The sequence below is a fragment of the Symphodus melops genome (assembly GCF_947650265.1).
Source record: "Symphodus melops genome assembly, chromosome: 18".
Taxonomy (NCBI): Eukaryota; Metazoa; Chordata; class Actinopteri; order Labriformes; family Labridae; genus Symphodus; species Symphodus melops.
The window spans coordinates 5,324,044-5,347,298 of NC_136708.1; the positions used below are offsets into that span (position 1 = coordinate 5,324,044).

At 40.2% G+C, this 23,255-nt stretch overlaps 1 protein-coding gene across 2 annotated transcripts in view; it reads left to right on the forward strand.

Annotated features, from left to right (window-relative positions):
- The window catches only part of trappc9 (trafficking protein particle complex subunit 9), a 211,951-nt gene that overhangs the window by 67,012 nt on the left and 121,684 nt on the right, over positions 1 to 23,255 (forward strand). For both annotated transcript variants that reach the window (XM_079368513.1, XM_079368514.1), the window contains 2 exons: positions 2,930 to 3,082; positions 15,623 to 15,741. In XM_079368513.1, the coding sequence (XP_079224639.1) occupies positions 2,930 to 3,082; positions 15,623 to 15,741 (272 nt within the window). The remainder of the gene's footprint in view (positions 1 to 2,929; positions 3,083 to 15,622; positions 15,742 to 23,255) is intronic.

Sequence of the window (23,255 nt, forward strand, 5' to 3'; positions counted from 1 at the left end):
AGCCATCATTTCAGGCCCCTCAGGGGGTCAGCAACTGTGTAAAGGAATATTTGCAACCCAGAGTAAGACGTGTGCATATTTTCTCATGTGCACCATTATGTTTCCTTTCGGTCTTGATCATATGTTAAGGAAACAAAACTGGGGGAAGTTATGATTTATGTTTTATCAAAGGTTGTTCAGCAGAGGAATACCGTTTGCAATCCTCACAGCACATGTAGCAGAATATCTTTAATAGATTGACTGAGTGCTCTGCTCTTACGGCTGATAATGACCAATCATTTTATTTCAAATCAGAGCAAAGTGACAGAAAAAGTTTTACTCCAACAGCAATAGTTGAGTTTTTTGTAAATCCCCTTTTTTAACAGATTATTGGTATTGGTCTTAATATCTCTTGTCAGTTTAAACAATGACATAAAAACAGACAGTGTGGAACATGGATTGAGTTTCAGTTATGCCAACCATTATGAAGCATGCTGATTCTAGCTAACTTTTAATCGATCGCGTTACAGGTAAAGTGGTAGAGCTGAATCTGGCCTTAAGCCTCCTGGCAAACAGCAGCAACCGGCCTGCCTGTCATTCAGCCAAGCCACATCCCCAATTATGCAGATAAATCCCTGCCTTAATATAATCAAAATGGATGAGTGACAAAAAAGATCACCTTTGTACAGCGCGTTGAAATGAGCTCTATATTTAGCTCTATAATTGACATGATCAGTCCTCTCTGTTTCATCATCATTTCTAATGTTAATATTAGACTGATCTGTCCGTTATATGTGTTACTACAAACACACAAATTTGCTCCATTATTACTGAGATAGCAGCTATAAATCTATCTTATTTATTGTTGTAGTTATTGATACTTTGTTTGTCCCTGTCCTTCTTTCTGCATCTCCCTTTATCCCACTTTTAAAGCCCAACACAGCTTTTTGGGTTGGAGACTGTAATCCACTCTCAACCTAAACAAAATCAAAAACCATAACGATAACCCTCCTGGCTCATTATGGAGGCTGAAGACACGGACAGTTACATAAACTATAAAATTACGGATTTCTCTGGCTGTGATGACTGTTGGAAATATTTTACGTACTCTAAGCACTCAACAATAAAAAATATATGTAACATGCGTTTGTCAATTTTTCAGCTACATATTTTAATGAATTCCTTGCCACTGTAATTTTGTTAAATGTTGCTAAGTGCTCATGATGGTTACTGTTGGGTGTTTGTAGATAATATAACATCAGGAAGGGTCTTTTACTTATTTGAGAGAACAGTTGATTTGTATTGGTGCTATACTCAAACGACTGATTAATTGATTGAGATAAGGTGACTGGATGGTGCGTATTGATGAAACCAGCTTAGGCCATTAAACATCCGGAATCAGCAGCTTTCTTTTTTCATTTAATGTGCAAAAACCAACATTTTAACTTTTCTATCAGTTCCTGTACTTGTTCTCTTTATGTCATGGCCTGCTTTGGATTCGTTGGTTGATTATTTTGCCCCTGAGGTCATGAACATGTAGAGGTCAGATGTTTGTGTTTGGTATTTATGCTAATCGTATACTGTTGTCATTACATTCATTCCGTTCATTGGTTAAAACTCAGAGCCCGTTGTTCCCTTAACAACGGATTAATTGGATGTTTGATGTCTCTTCAATCTTTAATGAGTATGTATTTGTTAAAGTGTGGTGATTACCAGTTTAACAAAACTCATGCATTTCCTATGATTGGTCCTAATTTGTTGAGGCGGTCGTCTGTTATTCAAACCTATCAGCTCCATTGCAGTGCCTGTTCACTTCATTTTGTGAAAGGTAGATAAAGAAAGAAGAACATGTAAGAAAAACCGGGGCTTTACGGCTAAAGGAGGAAATCTCTGAATCCAGAGGAGACTTCTGGACAGTTTCATACGTGCTCTGAAGTAGCGCTGATGTGCACTCTGTTGTATTTTCAATTTGAGAAACATCTATTGTAAATATTTTAACCAAGGTGTGAAAGACTTTTTGACTGTCATTTTGGATACCATGTCTTATGACTGAATGTGTTCTAGTGGGATGATAAAAATGTCATTGTCAATCTTGGCTGTCTACCTATTCAAACCCAGGGCCTGGCGTTGCATATTCAAGTTGTTTTTTCTCCTCAGCCTCTTTTCCTTTTACACCATTTCCTCATTGCCTCAATCCCTCTTCATTTTTTTTCTTCTTGGAATTTAATTCACTGCAAGGAGCTCTGAGTTGATGAATATTTAAAGCGGAGCGTTATTCACAAAATCTTTATTTTATGCGCCCTACATTCACGGCCTCTTAGAGGATTTTGAAGGCTTTGGGTATGAATCAAGCAGGGACGTGTAAACTGTTGTTCTAACAGTGAGCTTGCATTTTCCCCTTTCTGCTCTGCTGCTGTGAAAATCAGCCTGCTTGCTGTTCACGCAATCCCTAAGAGCAGAAACGGCTCACCTGCATAGACAGACCACATGCTTTATTCAGGTGATGTTTCATTCATTTCTTGCTCTTGGCTGAAGTGGATGCAGCTGAGTCATTCGTCTCAGGTAAAAGGGGTTGGAGGCATAAATTAGACAGTCAGGTCAAGTGACGAGCAGTGAAAGGACTCGTAGATAGGAAGCCAATCAGCAGCTTTGTTTCCCTGGAAGCTTTTTGGTGAAAGAAAGTCATGATAATAGACCTGGTTGCAATGACATGTCTGTCTCCTGACATATTGTACAGACTATGAATGCCGTTTTCAGCACCTTAAAGTGAAATTCAAATGCTCTTGTGCGCAAACTACCTCTGTCCAACATATGCTTACACAAAAGTCTTCCCCCCCCTTTTTTTTCCCACATCCGGTGTCATTAGCTAAAAAAAACAACAAAAAACTGCCTTATTTATTTAATTGAATGTGTTTGTTTTTAATTGCCATGTCTCTCTTTCTGTGTGCAGAGAAAGTGTTTGGGGAGTTTCTGAGCTGGGACCTTGAGGAGCCTTTATCTCACCTGCCTCTGAAGCCCGGTCATGCTGTGACGCTGAGTGTCAACATCAAAGTCAAGCTGGACTTCTCTGGTCAGGAGAGCCTGCTGCAGGACCTCAATGATGGTGAGTGAATATGGAAACATGGAAATATGGAGTGTGGACTTTATCTGTATACAGTATACTGTATGTTAGCGACATAGCTTTACTGTTGTTTCTCCAACATGTTGGGCTACAACTTTTGTCAAATTTTAGATCGCCTGCCATAATCTTTGTGAGGCAAAGCTCTCCTACTCATTAAGATAATGTCTTACAAATGGTTTTTACTGCATATCTGTATAGATATATTCTCTATAAATGGGCGGAGCTGACTGTCATCTCCTGTAGCTAATGCGCTAACCATTAATTTAATCTAGTTGATTGAAGTCTTTGTTTACAACAAGTACTTTTTTTTTTCTTAGACACGAAATAAACAAACCAACAACAGTTTAATGCAGAAGAAAACAAGCAATTCTCATCCATTGACAGATACCTGGTTCAAGCCCACTTCAACATACATACTTTCAACTTAGGGCTATTTATAACACTTTAATGCATTATCCTTATAGAGGCAAATATTTGTCCTTTTCTTTCTCTTGAGATGAACTGCAGTGAAATTGTCATAACAGCCTCTAACCAATAGCTAGTTGTGTCCATATTCGGTGCAGACATGAGCGTTGGTGCCATGCTGTACACGGAGCTCTCTTCCTTATTCACGATTCAACGCTAATAGGATCGAGGTCTCAAGGTCTCTACACCTCCATTTCTCACCTAGCTTCTGGCTTCCTCATCTCGACTGTCGGATTTCCTTCCCTCTAATTCCTATTCCTGTATTAAAAAAAAAAAAAAAAACACTCTGACCTTCTCCCTTACCTCCAAGCTTATTCATTGTGTTTCCTCCCCGGTCTTTTTCACTGCTAATACTCAGCCCCCTTTCTTTTCTGTCTCGCTCCCGACCTCTCTGCCTCCTTCTTCAGACAGTTGAACCTCTCCTGCGAAGCCTCTATGTGCTGATGAATATTAATGAGTGATCAATGTGGACCTGCTACTGCACCTCAGAGAATACTCTTTCTATGTTTTTGTGTGTATATGCATGTGGATTCAGATGGCTAAGAAAGTAAACACATACAACGCAGCATGTTTATCTCATCCCCAGTGACACTCTGCTCATGAGGTCATTAAAGCGATTCTTTTTCAATGTTTTAATTAGCTGGGCAATAATTGGGTTCCTGAATTAAGGAGATAAGGCCCGGTTTGACTAAACAGCGGCTTAGAACCGAGTTATTATGGTGACATTTAGGAACAAGGTTTTTGCAAAACCCATCTGATGCAATCGTACACTAGAACACATGAAAACGATCACTAAGGTAACATGAGAGTACATGGGTGAAGTTATTTGTATAAAGAGACGCGTGCTTCCTGTTCAGACTCTGTGTGCTGGAAGATTAAAAAGTTTTGCCGAAGCTGTTAATTAAACGATGAATTCTTGACTAATCCAGTCCTACCTCATACATTCAACTCATTCATTATTAGTACATGGTAAATGGACTTCTATAATGATTTTCTAATCTTCTTACTACTCAAATCATATTTAAAACACATGTCACAACTCCCCCTTTATAAACTGAAGGCGAGCCTGATTTGTAAAGTGACCATCAGAAGTAGTTCATTCCATTCATTCACATTCACATGCTGCTGACGTAGCAATTCGGGGTGAAGTGTCTTGCCCAAGGACACATCTGACATGTTGCTGCAGGAGCTGGGGATTGAACCTTCGACCTTCCTGTCGAGAGACAAGCGACTCCACCAACTGAGCCACAGACATTTTTATGCTAGATGGAACTGGTAATGTACTCCTCCTCATCTCACACATCTCGAGTGGGAGTCGAGTGGCAAAAGACAAACCTGGTTACTTCTGATCACTTAAGACAACAATCTTCTCTTTAGAGACGAGCTCAGTGTAAAAGGGGTCACAAATAACTCAAGCTATGCACTATGCAAACACAGCTGATTGTAAGCTTCAGTGTCTGATGTGAAGCCTAGGACACAACTCGCAGTGCTGATCACTTGAACGTCTGGATGGAATAATTTACAGAATAAGTCAGAGCCTTGATATTTTGGGACCTCTATAGTAAAAGAAAAAAAAGACACTGCAGGGATCTATTATATCTACTCATATTGAAACAATTCTTTCAGTATATTTTTAAACAACTTATTATATAAAGATAGTTCAACCAACACATTCTTAAATTTAATGAAACTGATTTCACCATGGAGTAGTGATTGACACTTGTCTGTCGTGAATATTGCTGCTCTGATGTTGTGTTTCCAAAATGACACTAATGAACGTCTTCATACAAAGGAAGGCAAAATGCAAAAAGCACAAATCTCAGACCCACAAACAAATGCTGAACAATGACGCACGTCATTTGACAGTGTGTTTGACATTTTCTTCACAGCATTAAAAAAAAACATTCATCATTACCTTTTATCAATGCAGACAATATGTTTTTATGACAGTATTGCTTCTGTCACAGCTAAGAGGAATATTGCAAACTTTAAAGGACGAACGTGTGACTTTGTGATCCAGTAGATGTCACTCTTGAGCACCAGTATAAAACCAAAACAAAACGCCATTCTGGTGATTCTAAAGCCTCCGCTCTCCTCCAGCGTCAAACCTCCAACCCCTCTCCACTCGAGTTCACTTAAAGGAGTTATCAATTAGAAAGCCCCATAATTAAACACCATCATCTACAAGCGGAGGACAAATACTGTCCTTTGCTTGAGATGATTGCCTGTGATCTACGTCGTTGTGTTAGCAGGCTAATTTTAGCACACTTTAGTGAACTCATAGCTGTACACTCTGAAACAACCGACCGTGATCTAAAGACACTTACGTGACATCCAAATAAGCAGTGAGTTTCTTTTTCTTCTTTTCTCTAGTTACTGACAAAAACAGCTTCTACACAAGGCCGTCTCGTCCGTGTAAACATGATGTAAACAACAATACAGCTGGCAGGACTGACGGTTTACTCATTGTCACAGATTCTTCCTTTAAATTTGCATTACTTTTTTTGCCACTAAGTTACAATTAACTCCACAGCACCACAATGTAAATGGTAGATCTTTATCCAAAGTGGTTTGCAACCTAACTCTCAAAGATTCATTCACACAAAAACACTAACTCTCAGTCTGATACACGGAGAACCGTGTGTGCCTGCATTTAGGAACAAAAGTGATACAGGTGAGATGTTTACCACAGAAGAAACATTGTCAGGTTTGTTATAGCATGGGCATTAAGCAGCGGCTGTACATTGCTTTAAAAAAACAAAACAAAACAAAGTTGCGTTCCTCTACTCCCACTGCGATGTGGTACAGTGTAACGACCCTGTTGTCCTTCCATCTCGCAGTCATCTATGGTCACTGTTTGTCAGCGGCTACCCCCCCAGTCAAGTGCTGCTGTCTCCATCAGTTACACAGATAATGAATTAGCTGTGTTTCTGCCTCTGCCGCCGGTTTAAAGCCTGTATGTATACACAGCAGTCACACTTTGGTCAAGCTTTTGGAAGTTCACAATAAGAGATGGCTGTTAGTCTAGCAAAACGAGCTATTGGCAATCATGAGATATTTTTACTTTGGGTATGGATGATTTGTTCCCATTGTTTCTAACTTTTTTAATTGAATCTGTTGGCGTTTTAAATTTTCTTTGTCCTTGGTTGCCCTGGGTAAGTCAACATAATCATCAGTACTGAATGAAAATAGAATATCAGTTGCTCCCATCCTTACATGAAAATCTGAAATTGGTTTTGAAGATGTGGATAAATATGAATGTGAATGCGTGGAAATGAATTTCTCCACTTTGAGAAGGTGAAAAGGTTCACATACAAACTCTTATTCTGTCCCTCTGTGTCTATTTCACACCTTATTTTTTTCTAGCTCCGTAGCCTGCGGATAGATGGTAGCTCATAGACCGAGGAGTGTGTGTCAGATTCTTTCAGATGTGTTCTACTGGTACATTGTGTTAACATCAGCGGTTCTATATTAAATCTAAATATAATCTCAGATGTCTGGCAGCCTTCAAATGAATGAAGTTTAGCTTTTACTGTCTGTCAAGCTGTACTGAAGGTGGGAATTATCGTCCTTACCTGATTCGCTCCTGTCAGATTGTTGACATTAATGGATTATTAGTGATTTTTTTTCTGTAATTATATGCTATATATTGTACAGGCTGCACTTATGAGCACACTGTGGAGAAGGTCAATGCATCAGTCTCAACTGTGGTGATGCCAGGAGGTACTGTACTCAATGTCCTTTGTGTTTCAACTGAGGCAGAAGAGGCAAATCAGACAAGGCCACTGAGAACAGTGAAGAGGAGACAGAGTCTCATTGATTTGTCCCTGGACTATAAATAAGGGACAAACTTGAGAAACTTGTCCCTTAGTTATGGCTAACTTGGCTTTAGGTCTCGCGGCAACCTTATGGTCTTGAAAAATGAAGCCAATGTAGAATAGGAACAAAAACTGCATTCCCTTGAGTGTACTCTTGAGGCTGGCCGCAAAAGTCAAGGAATCCCCATAATGTCCCAAATGCTCACTTACGCTCACTGCAGAAATATACAGATTTTTTTTTTTTACAACCGGGTAGCCAAAACAAACATGGTGTCGATAGCTCATTTCTTTATGGTTACACACTGTACAGGTGGGGATTTTTTGTCTGTCGAGAGTTATTTACAGGTATATATGGGGTTGGCTGGGTTGATACATTGCTGGGTGCATTTGCCAGGAGGCTTGGACTGTTTCCAGATTTATCAAAAGAAATGTTGAGATAATATTTCAAATATGGCAACCACCATCTGTTACGATTTCAACTTAGGGACCCAAGTGCAACAGATAAACAGTGGTTGGCGTAAGGGGTGTTTATTGTCCAAAAGTAAAGTATCCAAGGAGAGAGGTTGAGGCAGGCAGGTAACTAAGGCAAAAAGAAGACAAGTATTAAATGACAGCAGCAATTCTTAAGAAACTAGCAAAGAAACTACTGGTTCTCAAAGAAGCCGACTCTATCCACCACCGGGTTTATGAACACTGCAGGCTTTATAGTGGCATTGGAAAGAGGTGGAGAGTCTTGACCAGGTAACAAGGAGGCAGACACAAGCGGGGGGCGGGGAAACACCAGAAAACACAGGGAAGGCTGATGTTGCAGCCAAGGCTGTAACACCGTCTTTGGGCTTCTCTACGTCTCTTTAGAAACCGATGTCACAGTGCCTACGTCCATGCTTTAAATGGCTGTGATATCATCAATTTGGATTAATGGACATTGGTTTACAACAGACTTGATCCTGTTCAATGGTATTCTGCCTAGTGATAGTGCTTCCCGCTACGTTTGTGTTTGTCCCTAAAATAGCTCTACACATAACCCTAACCCTAATCCATAAGAAACATGATGTGTTTAGTTCAATCAATCAATCAATCAACGTTTATTTCTAGAGCACATTTAAAACAACCTTGGTTGACCAAAGTGCTGTACAGGCAGAAGTTGCATTTGGTTTGGATATTTACTTACCGATATAATAATCATATTGTACCTACTAGACACGATCAGTGTGTTTCATTTTTTCAGCTTTAATCTACTTTCCTTGAACTCTCCTGGTCAGATGGCTGTTGGAACGAGGATGTCTCTGGAAATGATTCAATTGGTAATTTCAAGGAATTGAATTATGTACAGCCTGTCATGCTATTGCTCCTCCATTGCTCTGTGTATAAAGATGCATCCCGCAAACGAATCTTGTATTTGACTGGAAGGGAAAATTGACTCATAGTCCTCTCAACCATATCAAATGAGCAAGTTTTATGGAGCAGCCCTTCAAATCAAAATCTGGATTAAAGTGGAAGGAAAAGCATTTAGCTCTATCAAATCCTCCTGTCAGTGTTAAGATACCCCTGACGTATTTTATGTTTTTTTTTAAAATCACAAATAGTCAATTCTAACTCCATTAGAAGTTCTTTGAAACTTTCATTTCAACCCTTTAGTTGACATTTAATCCCTTCATGTGTTTGTTGAGTGGGTAGTGCTGTATAACTAACGGCCACATTCCACCAGATGTGTGTTCAGTTGGTCTCCACTCCGTTAGGGCAATGTGTGTGTGCTGGGTCTCAGCTCGGGAAGTCAGACATAAAATAACATCCAAACTTCTGGTTTATTTTCAGGATAAAATGCTCCGTTTTGACAGTTCAGAACAATGACAGTATGTGTGTTTTGTTTTAGATGTTTTTTACCACACACATCGTATCTCACACTGTTGTGAGTGAGTTTGTAAAATTGCCTTGAGAATTACTTTGTCTTGGCACTCCAGCTGTCGAGCTGTGCTCTCTGTGCTGCTCAGTGTTGATGGACGAGGGGGCACGGAGCCGTACATATCTGGTGGAAGTTCTGAGTTAATGCAGGCTTATTTGTGGCGACCAACACAGTAAAATAAACAGATACATTTGAGGTCCATCTGTGAAAGTCCATTATCGGCTGCACATGTGGCAGACCAGCATATGGGTGAGACCATGTTTTTAAACCTGTGAAAGTCTCCCATTTGTCTACATAATGCTTTGGAAAGTTTGTTTGTTGGCTACCTGTTACCATGGTAACTTAACAACCAAAGTAATTCTTATTTTTCTTTTTATGCGTCCCCTAACCGGAAGTAATAGCAACCCTGATTTGTGTCTGAAATAAACACATTTCGTGTAAGAGAATAAGTGTTCACAAAAGTGTGCAAAACCTGGTCTGGAGTTCATCAGTTCACACTTTGCATTTGTTGGTGTGAGGTATCACAGCAGAGATTGTCTTTATCAGTGAACGAAACCGTCTTCCTGTTCAAGTTGATACCACTTTATCGTAAATCTGTGGAGGCACACCGGAACTGTTTTTGTTAGCAGTAATTGCTTCTCGGGCTGAGCAGACCAAGATAAGAGACACATAAACCTAATTTACAGAAAATCAAAGAAAACACCACAGAAAGGGACACGCTGTTTAACAGGTGATCTGTTAGCAAGAGAAGTCACCAACAGCATGTCAGTGATGGCTTATCACACTGTAGGTGCTGTGAATGGACTTCGACAAACATGTATAAAAACTTCAGTCAAAGTAAAAAAGAAGGAAAAAGTACATTTGATGAAACAGCTGTTGTATTGCTGCTTCATATCACAGTCAGAGATGTTTTACTGCTGTTTTAACGTAGCAGTTATTCATAGATGATTTCCCTCTGACTTAAATGGAGCATCAACACCAACTGGAATCTCTTTCTGTAATGAGGGAAATGATTTGTATTTTTTTCCATCTCTGCTCTTCATGTAACCCCACCCCTCTCTTTAAAACTGACCGAGGCGTGAATGGTCACACCGTACTGTTTTACTGTTGCGTGTCAGTATTAGGATAACAGTGTGGTCTCAAATGAGGCACTGCATGTTTGCACTGTCATTTCATTTATTTTCATTGTTTGAATTGAATTAATGGTGTATTTGAAGTCCAGATACAACACATGGGTAGAGTACATTAAATTATATTGTCCATATTTGGTTGATAAGGCTCCTGGAAGCTCAGGTCAAACAGTGTTTGATCTGTAATTTCCATCATCACAATCTCTTCCTTCAGCCGGATATTGAGTTTTTAGTGTTTGCATTGTTACAAACCATTTTTCCATATTTATCTTCCAGAAAAAAAAAACTGTACTGTAGGTTTGAGCTGAATTGATCCACCGTGTCATTCAAATAGTCATTCTGAGCTAATAATAGCGAAGTTATTCCAGATGTGATGCTCTTAACATTCGCTGTTATCTGTTCCCTTCACTGAGGAAACAAGCCGGCCTCAAATTCAAATGCTGAATTCTTCTGAGTCTCCCAGAAGGCGTTAGACAGAAAACGAGACAGAAACTGATTGGAAGGAGGAGGCAAAGGAGGGGATGATTGTGAGCACTGCCATCGTCAATCACGCCACCCATTACTCACACAGTCTCTATTTCACGGGACACAACGACTCATTTGTATCTCCGGGGACAGACTGTGTAGCCATAACGAAGGATGCCACTTATAAAGTCTTTAGCATTTTCTGTACTTTTGATCTTGACCATTCCAGCAACCCTAGTCCTTCACCAGATGCATTTCCCACCCGTTTGACAGCATGATTGTTCTCACAGCAGAGCTTCGACAGCAGTTGTCCAGAAAGGCACCTCTAAACTGAAAAACTGATCAAAAAAAAAAAAAGAAAAAAGGATTGCACAGCTTTCAAGCCCACCAAACCTGTTTGCAAATGTTTAAAAAGGCAATGTGTGATTTAAGAAAAACACCTAAAGGGTTAAATGCAATCCTGTTGAGGAGCATACTGTGACTCTGTGTGCCATTGCAACCAGTGCATATTTAAACGAGACATTATGCATTCATTTTGGGTGAAATTGGCCCCTTTCTATGCAAATCAGCCTCATTGCTAAAAGCATCTAATTCACACAAAGCGGCACCACCAGCCACGCGCTGTTAGCATGGAAACACCACCGTCTGATAACTGTGCTGCAGTATTTATAAGACACAAATCATGCACAAAAGTGTCTTGTGATCATGGTAATTCCGCCTCTGTATGAGTTAAAAATAAATGTGCAAATGAAGTCTGATATTTCAACATTACTGTTATAAATATAACCAGCCAACCAGGGGTTTAATCATTCTGGAGCTTTCCATAGCTCGTCTCTTCATCCACGTGCGCTCAGGAGTTTCCCAATCACACAGACGCGAGTGCTGAGTGTCTTCGAGTTGTCCTTTTATTGCTCCATTCAGGGAGGAAGCTTTGTTTTTAAACGGGGAAACTCACCTTACATTTGTTGAGTCTGGCCTCTCAATCAACTTGAAGACATTTCCCTGCAGTGTCCTGAGCAGAATATGATAACAGTCTCTCATCTATAGCTTTCTTGGCTCTGGAGTAAGAGTCTTGTGTAGATTGAAATAAGCCCCTAAACATTTGAAGGAAATTCAAATTTGAAGTGCAGTTTATTTTTTTCAAACTTAATGAGTTCTGTTGTACTAGGCAGTGATTGTGTCTAGAGATGGGACAGCTATTGGTCCTGTTATTGACTATTTACACATCAGCTATCAGAGCGCAGGTCCAAATCCCAGATCAGGAAAGATCATTGGGCATTTCAAAGATTCTCATTTCCAAAGTCTTGCTTTGAAGAAATTTAGACTGAACTGTAAGAAGTGCCTACAAATCGTCTCCATGACGATGTTCAGACGAGATGGAATAACTCCTTCTATACTCCTTCTTTAACATCACTTTAAAATATTTGATTAGAAAACCTTACAGTTGTCTTTATGTAGGTAAGTCAATGTTTGTGTCAGTGTAATACTACAGATTTATGTTGGCTTACACACAATAACAGCAACAACAATAACACTATTAATCATGAGCTAAATAAATATTGGCATCGGGATCGATATCTGTACATTTATATTAAAATCCAATTGGAACTTAAAAAGAGTGGATGGGTGCATCTCATATTGTGTCCAGACATTTTACAATAAATACCACAATGTATTCTTTAAATATATTCTAATATTTCTCATCCATCTTTTTTAAACAACTTGAGCGTTGTGAGTAACTCTTAATGGATGGTCTTTTGTGTTTGTGTTTCGTGCCTTGTGAGTCGAGTGTGGCCCGTTGGTTTAATATTTTCCAGGACACTGAGCGGAGGCAGTTATGTTTCTGTAATGATATTTCTCAAGTTAACGATAAAGAGCTGTCATTAAGCCTTGGTTTCATTGCTTTGAGAACCAAAAGAGACATCTTAGCTAATGTTGCATGTGCAAGCTAATTGCTGCATTTTAAATTGTAGCAAAACATTTTGAAACTCAACATCCCGAGACCATTTGAAGTGTTTAATTCTTAAATGAATTTTTCTCTCATTTCTTCACTGATTCTAAATCAGACGGATGTTACATCACTTCTGTGGATAAACCGGTAGAGAATGAAAAAGTGATCATAAGAGTAGAATATGCTATTATCTGAACAGTTCAGTCAAATTTCACCTCTTAAAGACACTGAGTGGCCTTTAGTCATTAGCAAAAGTCTTCTATGAACAATGTGTCAAGGCCTCTGTGCTTTCAAATGGACTGATAGTATTTATTTTTTGATTTTTTTAAAAGGGGAAGAGCATCTTTGGGTTTGCCCAAGACAAATGAAGGTGTGCATAATTGAAGGAACCAACAAAGTGTCTAAATATTTGACAGCCTTTAAGGTCATAACCATAGCATTCAAAACTCATCAAGAGTGGCGTTTGGAAATATTCCACTCATCTGTATTATTATCACGAATGTCAGACTAACAACATCTTAACGGCTCAAACCACTGCTTCCTCCATCTTGTTATTGTTGTTTAATGCAGGTTGCTCTACAGTCAGAGCTGGCCGAAGCTACTTTAGCAGCATTAAAAAAAAAACAAAAAAAAACATTGAAGGTGTTTAATCGTTGGAGGGTACGCAGTTAGAGCTTCTCTCAGAGTATTCAGAGTCATCGAGGAACATCTTTAAGTTTTGTTTTGTTCTTGAATAGCAGAATTCTATAAATGTAGGATTTAAAGAAGAGAGGAAAAGAGAAGGCTCTAGATCCTTCAATAGACTTTTTTTCACCATTTTTTTGTATTCATGTCTTGTTCCTGCTCTTTGCTTTTAATACAAACTCAATTATTCCTCCTTGTTTACCTGACGTCATGTTCAAATCAACATTATCCACATTTAGAGAGCATTAATTAATCTCTACGATTGATTCTAAAAGCACTAGTCTGCTGCCACACCTCTTTCTTTCTTTTTTTTTTTCAAAGAAAATCCTCTCCCACTGTTGTTCGATTTTCCTAATCTCGCATGCGGTTGTTTCACAGTGCGATAGTCTGTGTGCCAATATGTTTATCTGTCTGATGTGAACCCAATTGCCGAGCCGCTGCAGAGGCTTGTAATTTCCCCTCTCTTTGGGGGAAAAAATTGCAGGGCTTTGCATTCGGCTGACGTCAGAGAGCGATATGATTCCTTTGACGTCAGAGGGTGGGCTCTGGGCGTCATTTTTGTGTATCGTCTGTGTGGGTTGAAAGCAGCAACCCCTGTGGTTGTGGCTTACACAGCTGCTGATAGTGCAGCTGCTCCTGTGTCCATACTGCTTCTCACAAGGTCATGAATATAACTTTTTTTTTTTAAATGTATTCTTCACATACTTAGCAGCCTTTGATTTGAGACACAGAAGCTCTGTATGATCACAAATGTTCATTTTTAGGGGGAATAAATAAACCCAGGGGGTAAACACATCTTACTTGCTCTCCACAAAGCCAAAATGAAAACTGTATAATTAGACAAAGTACTGACGAGAGCCCGACTGATTCATCGACCAGCCGATAATTTCAGCCGATTTGAGCATTTCCACTTACTACCTGTAAAGACTATTTTGGACTGATACAGTATCCTCCAGTGTCAGTATCTCCTACATGTGCACATAACGGCTCCGCAAGAAAACTGAAAATAACTAATGACTTATTAGATCACAGGCAAAGACTACTTGTCTGTATTGGTTAGAGGAATGTTTCCTTTGTAGACTTTGACTACATTAAAGGAATAACTAACGTTTTAGTTTTGGAAAACTTAACTCAGACCAAAAATGGTTTGGTGGTTTGGTTTGGTATTGCAGTAATCAACACGTTATTTACAAAACTGATGAACCCTTTTATGGACAAATAAACATAGCTAACTGCTGACGAAGCATACTTTAAATTGCTCTGAGCTTTAGGGCCTGACTGATGTGAGATTTTTGGGACCGATGCCAATATTCATATTAGCAAGAGGAAAAAAATCCGATACTGATATATCATCTGAAATTGTTCTGTGATCTATCTTTGATCAGTAGAGGTACACATTCATAAAGATATTCACATTTGTTGTTTTAATCTCTCAGATGCAGTTATCAAAGACTTGTGAAAAAGATTTATAATAAAGAAAAATCATCACTCACAGTAACTATGCATCACTGAGTCACACACTTTGGAGTGCCAATTGTTGTTGTAATATATATTGCGCCCTCTGCTGGTCAAAGAGAAATGCTAATGAAATGCTCATTGACTGGTGAATAAACCTAGTACTATCAGCATATATCTGCTGTAAAAGTGGCAGATACCGATAGTAACTTGATATCCTGATATCGGCCGGTATTATTGGATAGCAGATTTATCAGTCGGGCTCTAATTAGCTTAAAAGCTATTGAGCCAATCCAACTATCATTTCTAATCTAAACAGCCTCCGTCTACTACTCTATAGCTCAATTAATGTCCATAATGTCCAAGAATGAACAAGTCTGGCTGTATTTCCTGGAACTCTTGAAGTAATGGGGTGGAATATGGTGCTCCTGGGAAATGTAGGGAATCATTTACAAAACAAGAGATGGATGAGTGAAGGTAAGTTTATTAAAAACATAATTAAAACAATTCATCACCAAACAGCTCATGTAAAACATCGTCATACATCACTGATTGTTAGTATCTAATTATGTGAGTCTTTGTAGCTGCAGTTTATTGATAATATTGGGTCTTAGCTCATTCATTTTTTTTTTTGTCGTTCTGTCTTTTCAGATGGGATCAGTGTGACCGGCCTGCCAATATCCAGTCCACTGCGCCAAGTCTTGAAACCCAGAGCTGAGAACAAGTCTGTCAACAGTGAGTCGGGCAAAGCAGAGTACAGCCACATAAAGGTAAATAAAACAAGTCTTTGCAACGTGCTAAAAAACCCCCAAATAAGCTCCTTTTTTTTCCAGTTCTGGACTCAAGATGCATGTAGTTGTTTTCTTTGTGTCTGTTTAGGTTGATAAATATGCTTTCTCCCCCTGCTGCAGTCTCACTGCACCTTTCTTTGAATATGTAATGAAGAGCTCGGTTTTGGACTCTTAACTCCCTCTGTCATACTCTCTTTTCACAATAAGCACAGTGTTTACATTGTGTGCTTCAGTTTTCAAAGGTTCAGGTGTAACTTTTTACTTCCAGCTTTTGTGGAGGCAGACTTGTGGAGGATGACTGAAGGCCTTATTGTGTAAACTATTTTGTCAAAAGCTTGTGGGACAAAGTGATTTGGGGAATATGCGACGACGTAGTGCGAGTAACGTGGGTCACAATCTGTTTGCTGCACGATACAAATACGTTGGATTAAATCGTTTGATCAAACATGGGTGTGTTTTTGGAATCTTAAGGATATTACTAGTGTCAGCTCTCCTTCAGTTTTATTGGCCTGCAGACCGGTGCAGTTGCAGTTTCCATATGGGCTTTCAGTCTTTATTCTTCTTGGATAGACTGGACTCTAACCGGCTCATTAAACTTCTCTCTTTTCATTGTGCTTCTGAAAACACACACACACACACACACACACACACATACAGGAATGGGGATGAAATATGCTGATGGCGGTTTAGTTATATTTGCTAAAGAATTTTCACACCCTTTCCAAATGAAGACTGAAGGGGTGATCATTTCTGCACCGAGTGTAACTTCATCATTTATTTAAATGTACATGCCTTCAGGTGATCTAAAGCTCTGTTCGGGAGACGGTAAACATGTATTTTCTTATTTTTTCTGCTTTCACCTTTTCTATATTCTGCGCATAATGGACCCTACATAACTGTAGGCTCATTTGAATCAACCAGAGGGTTGAGGGTTTCGATCCTCAGCTCTTGCAGCCACATGTCCGATGTGTCCTTGGGGAAGAAACGTAACCACAACTTGCTCAAGTTGCTTCATCTGCAGCGTGTGCATACGAATGAATGGGATAAGTTCTTCTGATGGTCACTTTACATGCATCCTTTTCCATCAGTGTGCAAATGTGACCTGCGGTGCAAAAGCACTTTGAGTCGTCAGAAGACTAGGAAAGCGTCATGCATGCTCAAGTCCATACACTGTACCATTTAGGTGACACACATAGTAATGTACGCACATTTGAATAAATCCAACACAGTTGCATGAGTGTGTATGATTCTGTGTGTGTTTTCCTATTTATTAGACAGAACTGTACTTTGGAGGGAGAGTGCACGATGGGTGGTGTCGGTCTCAGGTGAAGTTTTTGGTTATGTGCAGCTCGAGATCCAAAAGTTAGCAGTGAGCATTTTCTTTCTATTCTGACATCATCAGACCATCCTCATGTTGAAGAGAGATATCATGAGATGACTCACTGTGCTATTAAAAGCTCAATATAAATGTATCGACAAAAACATACAGTACCATGCTGTGACTGTAATGTGCAGAGTAGAATCTCATATGAAACTAATTTATATGCTGATGTAGTTCACTCTCTAAACAGTTGAACCGTACAGACTTCAGACCAGCTCTCCGTTGGTTTAAGGTGTCGTTGCTTTCTGCGCCCTCAAGCTAGGAAAACAACATCTATGCACCACACTTCATTTTCACACCGCCACACCTGTGAGCACTAATGTGTGCACAAACTCGTTTTACCAAGCATTGTCACTGGGCATGAAAATGACAGGTGGAAAAAAAAAAAGGAACAACTACTGCAAAACAGGATTAACCAAGCCACTCTCTGTCAGCTGTGCAAAAGAGCGAGAGGAAGTTAAAATGCCCGGTGTCTCGCCTCGGCTACAGATGTGCTTGTTTCCAACAGAGACGCCCTGTTAATGCTTTTAAAGACAGGACAGAAACGATCAGAAAGGCAGGGACTTGAACCTTTTCTGTTTGTTCCTAGGATTTGTGCGCCTCAGTAGGAAATGCTTCACAGCTGTGAAATCGGAGGCGACTGTCCGAGCAGACGCAGTGTCAGCCGCTGCGGAAACGTGCTCATTTATCTTTGAGAAGTTGTCCGACTTCTCCCTGTGTGGAAGGTGATCTCCTGTCGTTCACTCGTTGGCCCCTCTCTCGCATCAACAGAACCCTCTGTGCTGCTGCTGGCCAAAGTAACATGACATGCCTACAAGTGATCGAGCTGAATTGGTGCCGTATCCTGTTTTAACCCCGGCTGCCCCTCCTGCTGACCCTGATGAGCTCCACAAGCCAAAATGTGTCGGTCTAATTCTTTAATAAAGTTGATCTTCAGAAGTGTTGCCGGAGCACATTGACCTCTTCAACCCAGGCTGCCCGACAGGGGCCTTGACTTATCTGCTCATGAAGGATCATAATTGATTTACCCTCACTGTCACCTCTAATCACTTATTCTGACATTAAAGTATGCTATTAAAAATAACCCCCCCCCCCCCCCCCCCCCCCGCCCCATCATATAAAGCTAGGAGGGAAAACTGCTCGGATTATTATTTTCACTGTGCTCCACAAACAAACAACACTGTGTGCTGATTTGCCTTTAAACTGTAGTGAATTTAGGTTCTGTATTTTGAGCTGCGTGACTCATCTTCATGAACTGTATTGTTTCCAAACCACCTGAGCTCCTGACTCATGCTGGTGTCTGACGGAGCGGGAGCAGGAACTAGATTACTAAACATTGAAACGAGCAAAGATAAGCAACACAATTATGCCGCGATACGAGGATGTTTATTGTGTGTCATTGAATAATACAGCGAATAAAACACAGTTAAATTCATTTGACACTGCAGACTTTTATCATTGTGTGGGGGACCACAGTCTGGAAGCTTTAAGTTCAGCTTTTTGGCTGCTGGTTTTTTTGTTGTTTTGTTTTGTTTTGTTTTGTTGGAGCAGAAGTTCCAATATTTGTTGAGGTTTGAGTTGGAGAGGGGCGACAGGTTTGCAAGTTGTCGAAAAAAATGCGAGCCGTTTTTGTTAGCATGATTGTCCTCGACTCGCCATCATAAAACTGGCAGGTTTTTTAGACACTGGGACTTTGGCTTCTCCTTTCACTCTCGGCGTCTGTAAACTCTTTTTTTTTAATTTTGATATTTTTTTATTTGCATTCAGTTGACAAAACTCTTATTCCTACTTCACAACACAGTAACAAAGAGGGCCTTCATTTTTACGATATGGAACCTTTACAATCTGCACTCATCCTCACAAAGTGACTCCAAAACCGCTAACTTTATCTCTTCCTATGCTACAGCACTTTTTGAATGGGCACATTGTTAGTGTGTTGTGGATCTTCATTGATCAGTGTACAGTATGTGCATAGTAGAAGGAGGTAACATTTATATTAGCTGTTAATAACTGTGCTTGGCTGGGAGGGAAGGATGGACAGATGCTCAGGAAATTGAAAACCTCCTCGCCAAATTTGCTGGCAGTAATGCCGGGTGTTTCCTGGATATTTAAATATTATGTGAGCCAATGAAGTTTGAACTTGGCCAATATTTTTGACCACCAAAATCAAATATGGCCGTTGCTTGGCTACACATTTTTCTTGAGAACGACAAGTTTCCACAAGTTTTAATATGTGAGTTTAGAGTACGGCCCGGGCATGCCTCGGGATGTGTTCTTTACAGACTATGAGTAAGTGTGATCAATCACGTCTGATCTGTAATCAGCGCAGGAGGAATCAACATGTTTATCTCACTGACCTTTCCTCGTTCAATCTTAGCACTCGTTTTTCAGTCCGCCTACTGAATTGCGAATGCCTCGCAGGCTTGAAAACTATGTGCTGTCAGAGTGCCACCTCAGGTGAAGGCCGTTTTGTTGGATTTGTCAGTTAATTAACACATTTTCAATGACTCATATTTGATGTGTGAGGGGGCTTCCGGGACTTCAACTCTGTCACTTTTTTTTTTTTTTTTTTTTTTTTTTTTTTTTTTTAAACTCTCAGTTTAATGTCATAACAAACCTGCCTCTGTCAATCAGGGGTCTTCACCTCTTCCAGCTCCGTTGAGATGTTCTCATCAATACACAGTACCGTGTCTCTGCGATGTCAATAAAGTTCCACTTGGATTGTCCGTGGCACGTGACTGAAACTGCAGCAGATGCAGTGAGTTTGTCGGGGATTTAGACCCCAGACTCCATCTGCGGGGGGATTTATGTGAGAGGTGACTCGTGTGACAGGTTGAGAGTAAGAGTAGAGACAGAGAGCAATCCCACCCCAGTGATGATTGCCCAAAAGTAACAGTGATGCTGGCAAGTGTGCCGTCCCCCTCCTTCTCCTCGCCTTCCTGTTAACCTGTTTCCACTGCACATGAATTTCATTGACAGCATATCAAGTGAAGTCAGTGGATACTACAATATGCAGGCTCCCTCAGAGTATTTTCAAAATGCCAAATCTTGTCTTGAAGTTCAAGCAGTGCAGTATGTCTCTCCTGCTAAAAACACCACATTATAACAAAATATTATGCAACTCTCTGAGGCTGTATGCTGTCACTGCTTCCTCCTTTCATCAGGGATAGAGCGCTCAATCATCCTCATGGTTTGCACCTTAAAACACGGCCAGTTATGAAATGGAATATTCTCTTTTCGGGCGGTCATTTGGAGACGGCAATACTCTGACAGTTGTTCTTAAAGTCAGATATTTTAAAGGTTCATCATTCGTGGAGCCATGCTCAATGATCAGGTCATGTCTTGATGTGATCTACTTGACTGGATAAGAGTGAGATGAAAGGTTTTACAGGGGGGGGGGGAACAAGGCAGTCTCCTGGGTGAAAGAGAAAAAGGTTGAAAGCGACTCACGTGGAGTCTGCTAATGACGACCTGCACTGCAAGGTCGTTAAAGCCACTCCCACTGTGTGGAGTAACTTGATTAGATTGAGTCCCTCTGTTCTTCTGTTTTAGACAGCAGATATCCTGATAGTGTAATTCTGGCCCTTTTTCTTCTTCTGTGAGTTATCGGCATGATACGTTGGAATCCCCCATGTTAACTGTTAACTGTTCTATGTAAATGTCCTTGGCTCTGAAAGGATGATACAGGACAAACTATGTGTTCCACAATAACTACTTCTAGAAAAAGATAAAGAAAGAGACTGATTTCATGTGGAGTATGTGAAGGCCTCAGGATTAAATTAAAATGGAAAGTCACAAATAATCACATTTATTTAACCACCATATTTAAGTCCTTCTACATGATAATAAAAGTTGTTGTTATGCTTTTAAGTTTTATTTATTTTATTTTTTTACTGTTTGGATACAAACCCGCTTTTATTTTGAAAAGAAATAAAGAACTAAAGGTTACAGACTTAACCTAAAAAAAAAGCAGGAAGTTGTTAGAGATGAAGTCAATGAAAACAGTTAAAGAGGATGGTAAGAAAGTGAAAGGTGTGCTATCAGACATCTCACAGGGTTGATAAGACTTCTGACTGGTCAAAAGAGCTGTCCAGGAGTTTTTCACTTCAAAATAAGACATTCAGGGGCGCAGAGCTGCCGTCCGTCGTTCCATCGCTGAGCCTCCAGGGAGACACTGCTGTGAGTGCGGGGGCTTAGCTACTGTACAGAGCGCCTATATTTGCCTCCATTCGTTTTTACATTGCCAGCACATATTAATTAAAGTATACAGTGTGACAGGAAAGTTAAGCTAACCCCAAACATTCAGACGGGATAAAAAACTGAACCATACTAGAAAAGTCAATATAAGCAGTTTCTTTACGATGAAGAGAGTGTCCATTGTTGTGTGCAGTGAACCAGAAAAATGCCCTCCAGACAACAAATGCTGACAGCAACACACACACACACACACACACACACACACACACACACACACACACACACACACACACACACACACACACACACACACACACACACACACACACACACACACACACACACACACACACACACACACACACACACACAGCGGCAGAGAGGCCATAGCTTCTTCCAGGCTAATCAAATCCAGCGGAGACAGAGGCAGAGTCGGCCGGCTGCCTGCCAGCCTGCCTGCTATTTTTAGAAGCCGAGCCCTGCTGATGGCAACTCAGCTCTCCTCACAGATACAGATCCCAGCTCGTGATACAGATATTTATAACTGCCACAGCTGTCTGCTCGAGTGTGAAACTACAGCTGAACTACCAAAGGATTTATTTATTTATTTCCGAGGCTCAGGATTAAACTGTCCTCCTTTTCTCCCTCTGTTGCCTTCTTTCAACACCATCATTAGGTGTGTCATATAGAATGAGTTTTGGTTTTGTGAAAGATGATCATTATAGAGGAACTGATGATACATTATGCTAAGTGTTTACCCCCCCTTGTAAAGCTTACTGTAATTCTCCTTAAAGCCAATAAGACTTTTTCCTGTCTAAATCGATGATCTTTCCCAACAATGTTTTCATGCACATTAGTGCAGTGATAATTGCTGGAGTAACTTGATAATGCATGTCCTCCTCTGCTCACATCATAACTCAGGTCTCTGAATGAAAGTGTCTGCATCTCCGAGCCATCCCAGTCACATCTTTACAGTCCAGGGAATGAGTGCAGTTTATGGTGTAGCCACTTAATATTAGTGATCTTAAGATAAGATCATATTTTATTGATGCTCAAAGAGGAAAATGTGTTTTTTTTTTAGCAGCACAAAGAAAAAAAATGAAGGACAACAATAAATCTAAACAGAACAGATAAAATAGAAACACGTGATCCAGATCCAGACAAGTAGAACATGAATGGTGAAGTGAACTATACAGGGAAATAAAGACCATTATGTGCAGTGATGGCAAGATAAAGTGACAAGTGGTGAATTTAAAGTGATCTGGTTTGATTACCAGCAGCTAGTCATGTCACCAGCAGTGAGAACGCCGAATGGTATGACAGTCAAGAAGAGTGCAGGTGTGTCATATGAACTAATATGATATATAAAAGTGCAATGTAATATAAAATAGAAATGTATAGTATTTATTGATGGTAAATATGTGTTGTCTGGCATGCAGGTCGTTTGTGTCAGGTGGCGGTGGGCAGGAAGGAGCTGCCCATCTGCCATCGTTCGTCATGGAGCGGGTGGGAGGAGTCATCGAGAATGGCTGTGATTTTGTCTCTCAGCCACCGTCTCCAAAGTGTCCAGAAAAAAGGCTCCATCTTTATCCAAATAGCATACATTTGAATGACACATTTCTGAACACTTCTTAAAGGATATCTAAAGAGCTAAAGGATCGCATGATAAACCCCCCCCAAGGAATAAACTTCTCTAACCTCATCTGAGATTGTAATAGCACTCCTCACAATAATACATCGATGTCAGATGGTCTATTTATCCCATCCATCCCCTCTGGAGGGTGAGCTTGGTGTAGCCTATCACTGTCTGTCAATCTGTATCTGTGTCTATTTTTAGATTTGAAGTCTGTGAAAGTTTTCTGGCTCGGAGAGTCCGGGCTGCGCGTGGAGGAGAGATGATGAACGAGCAGTGATT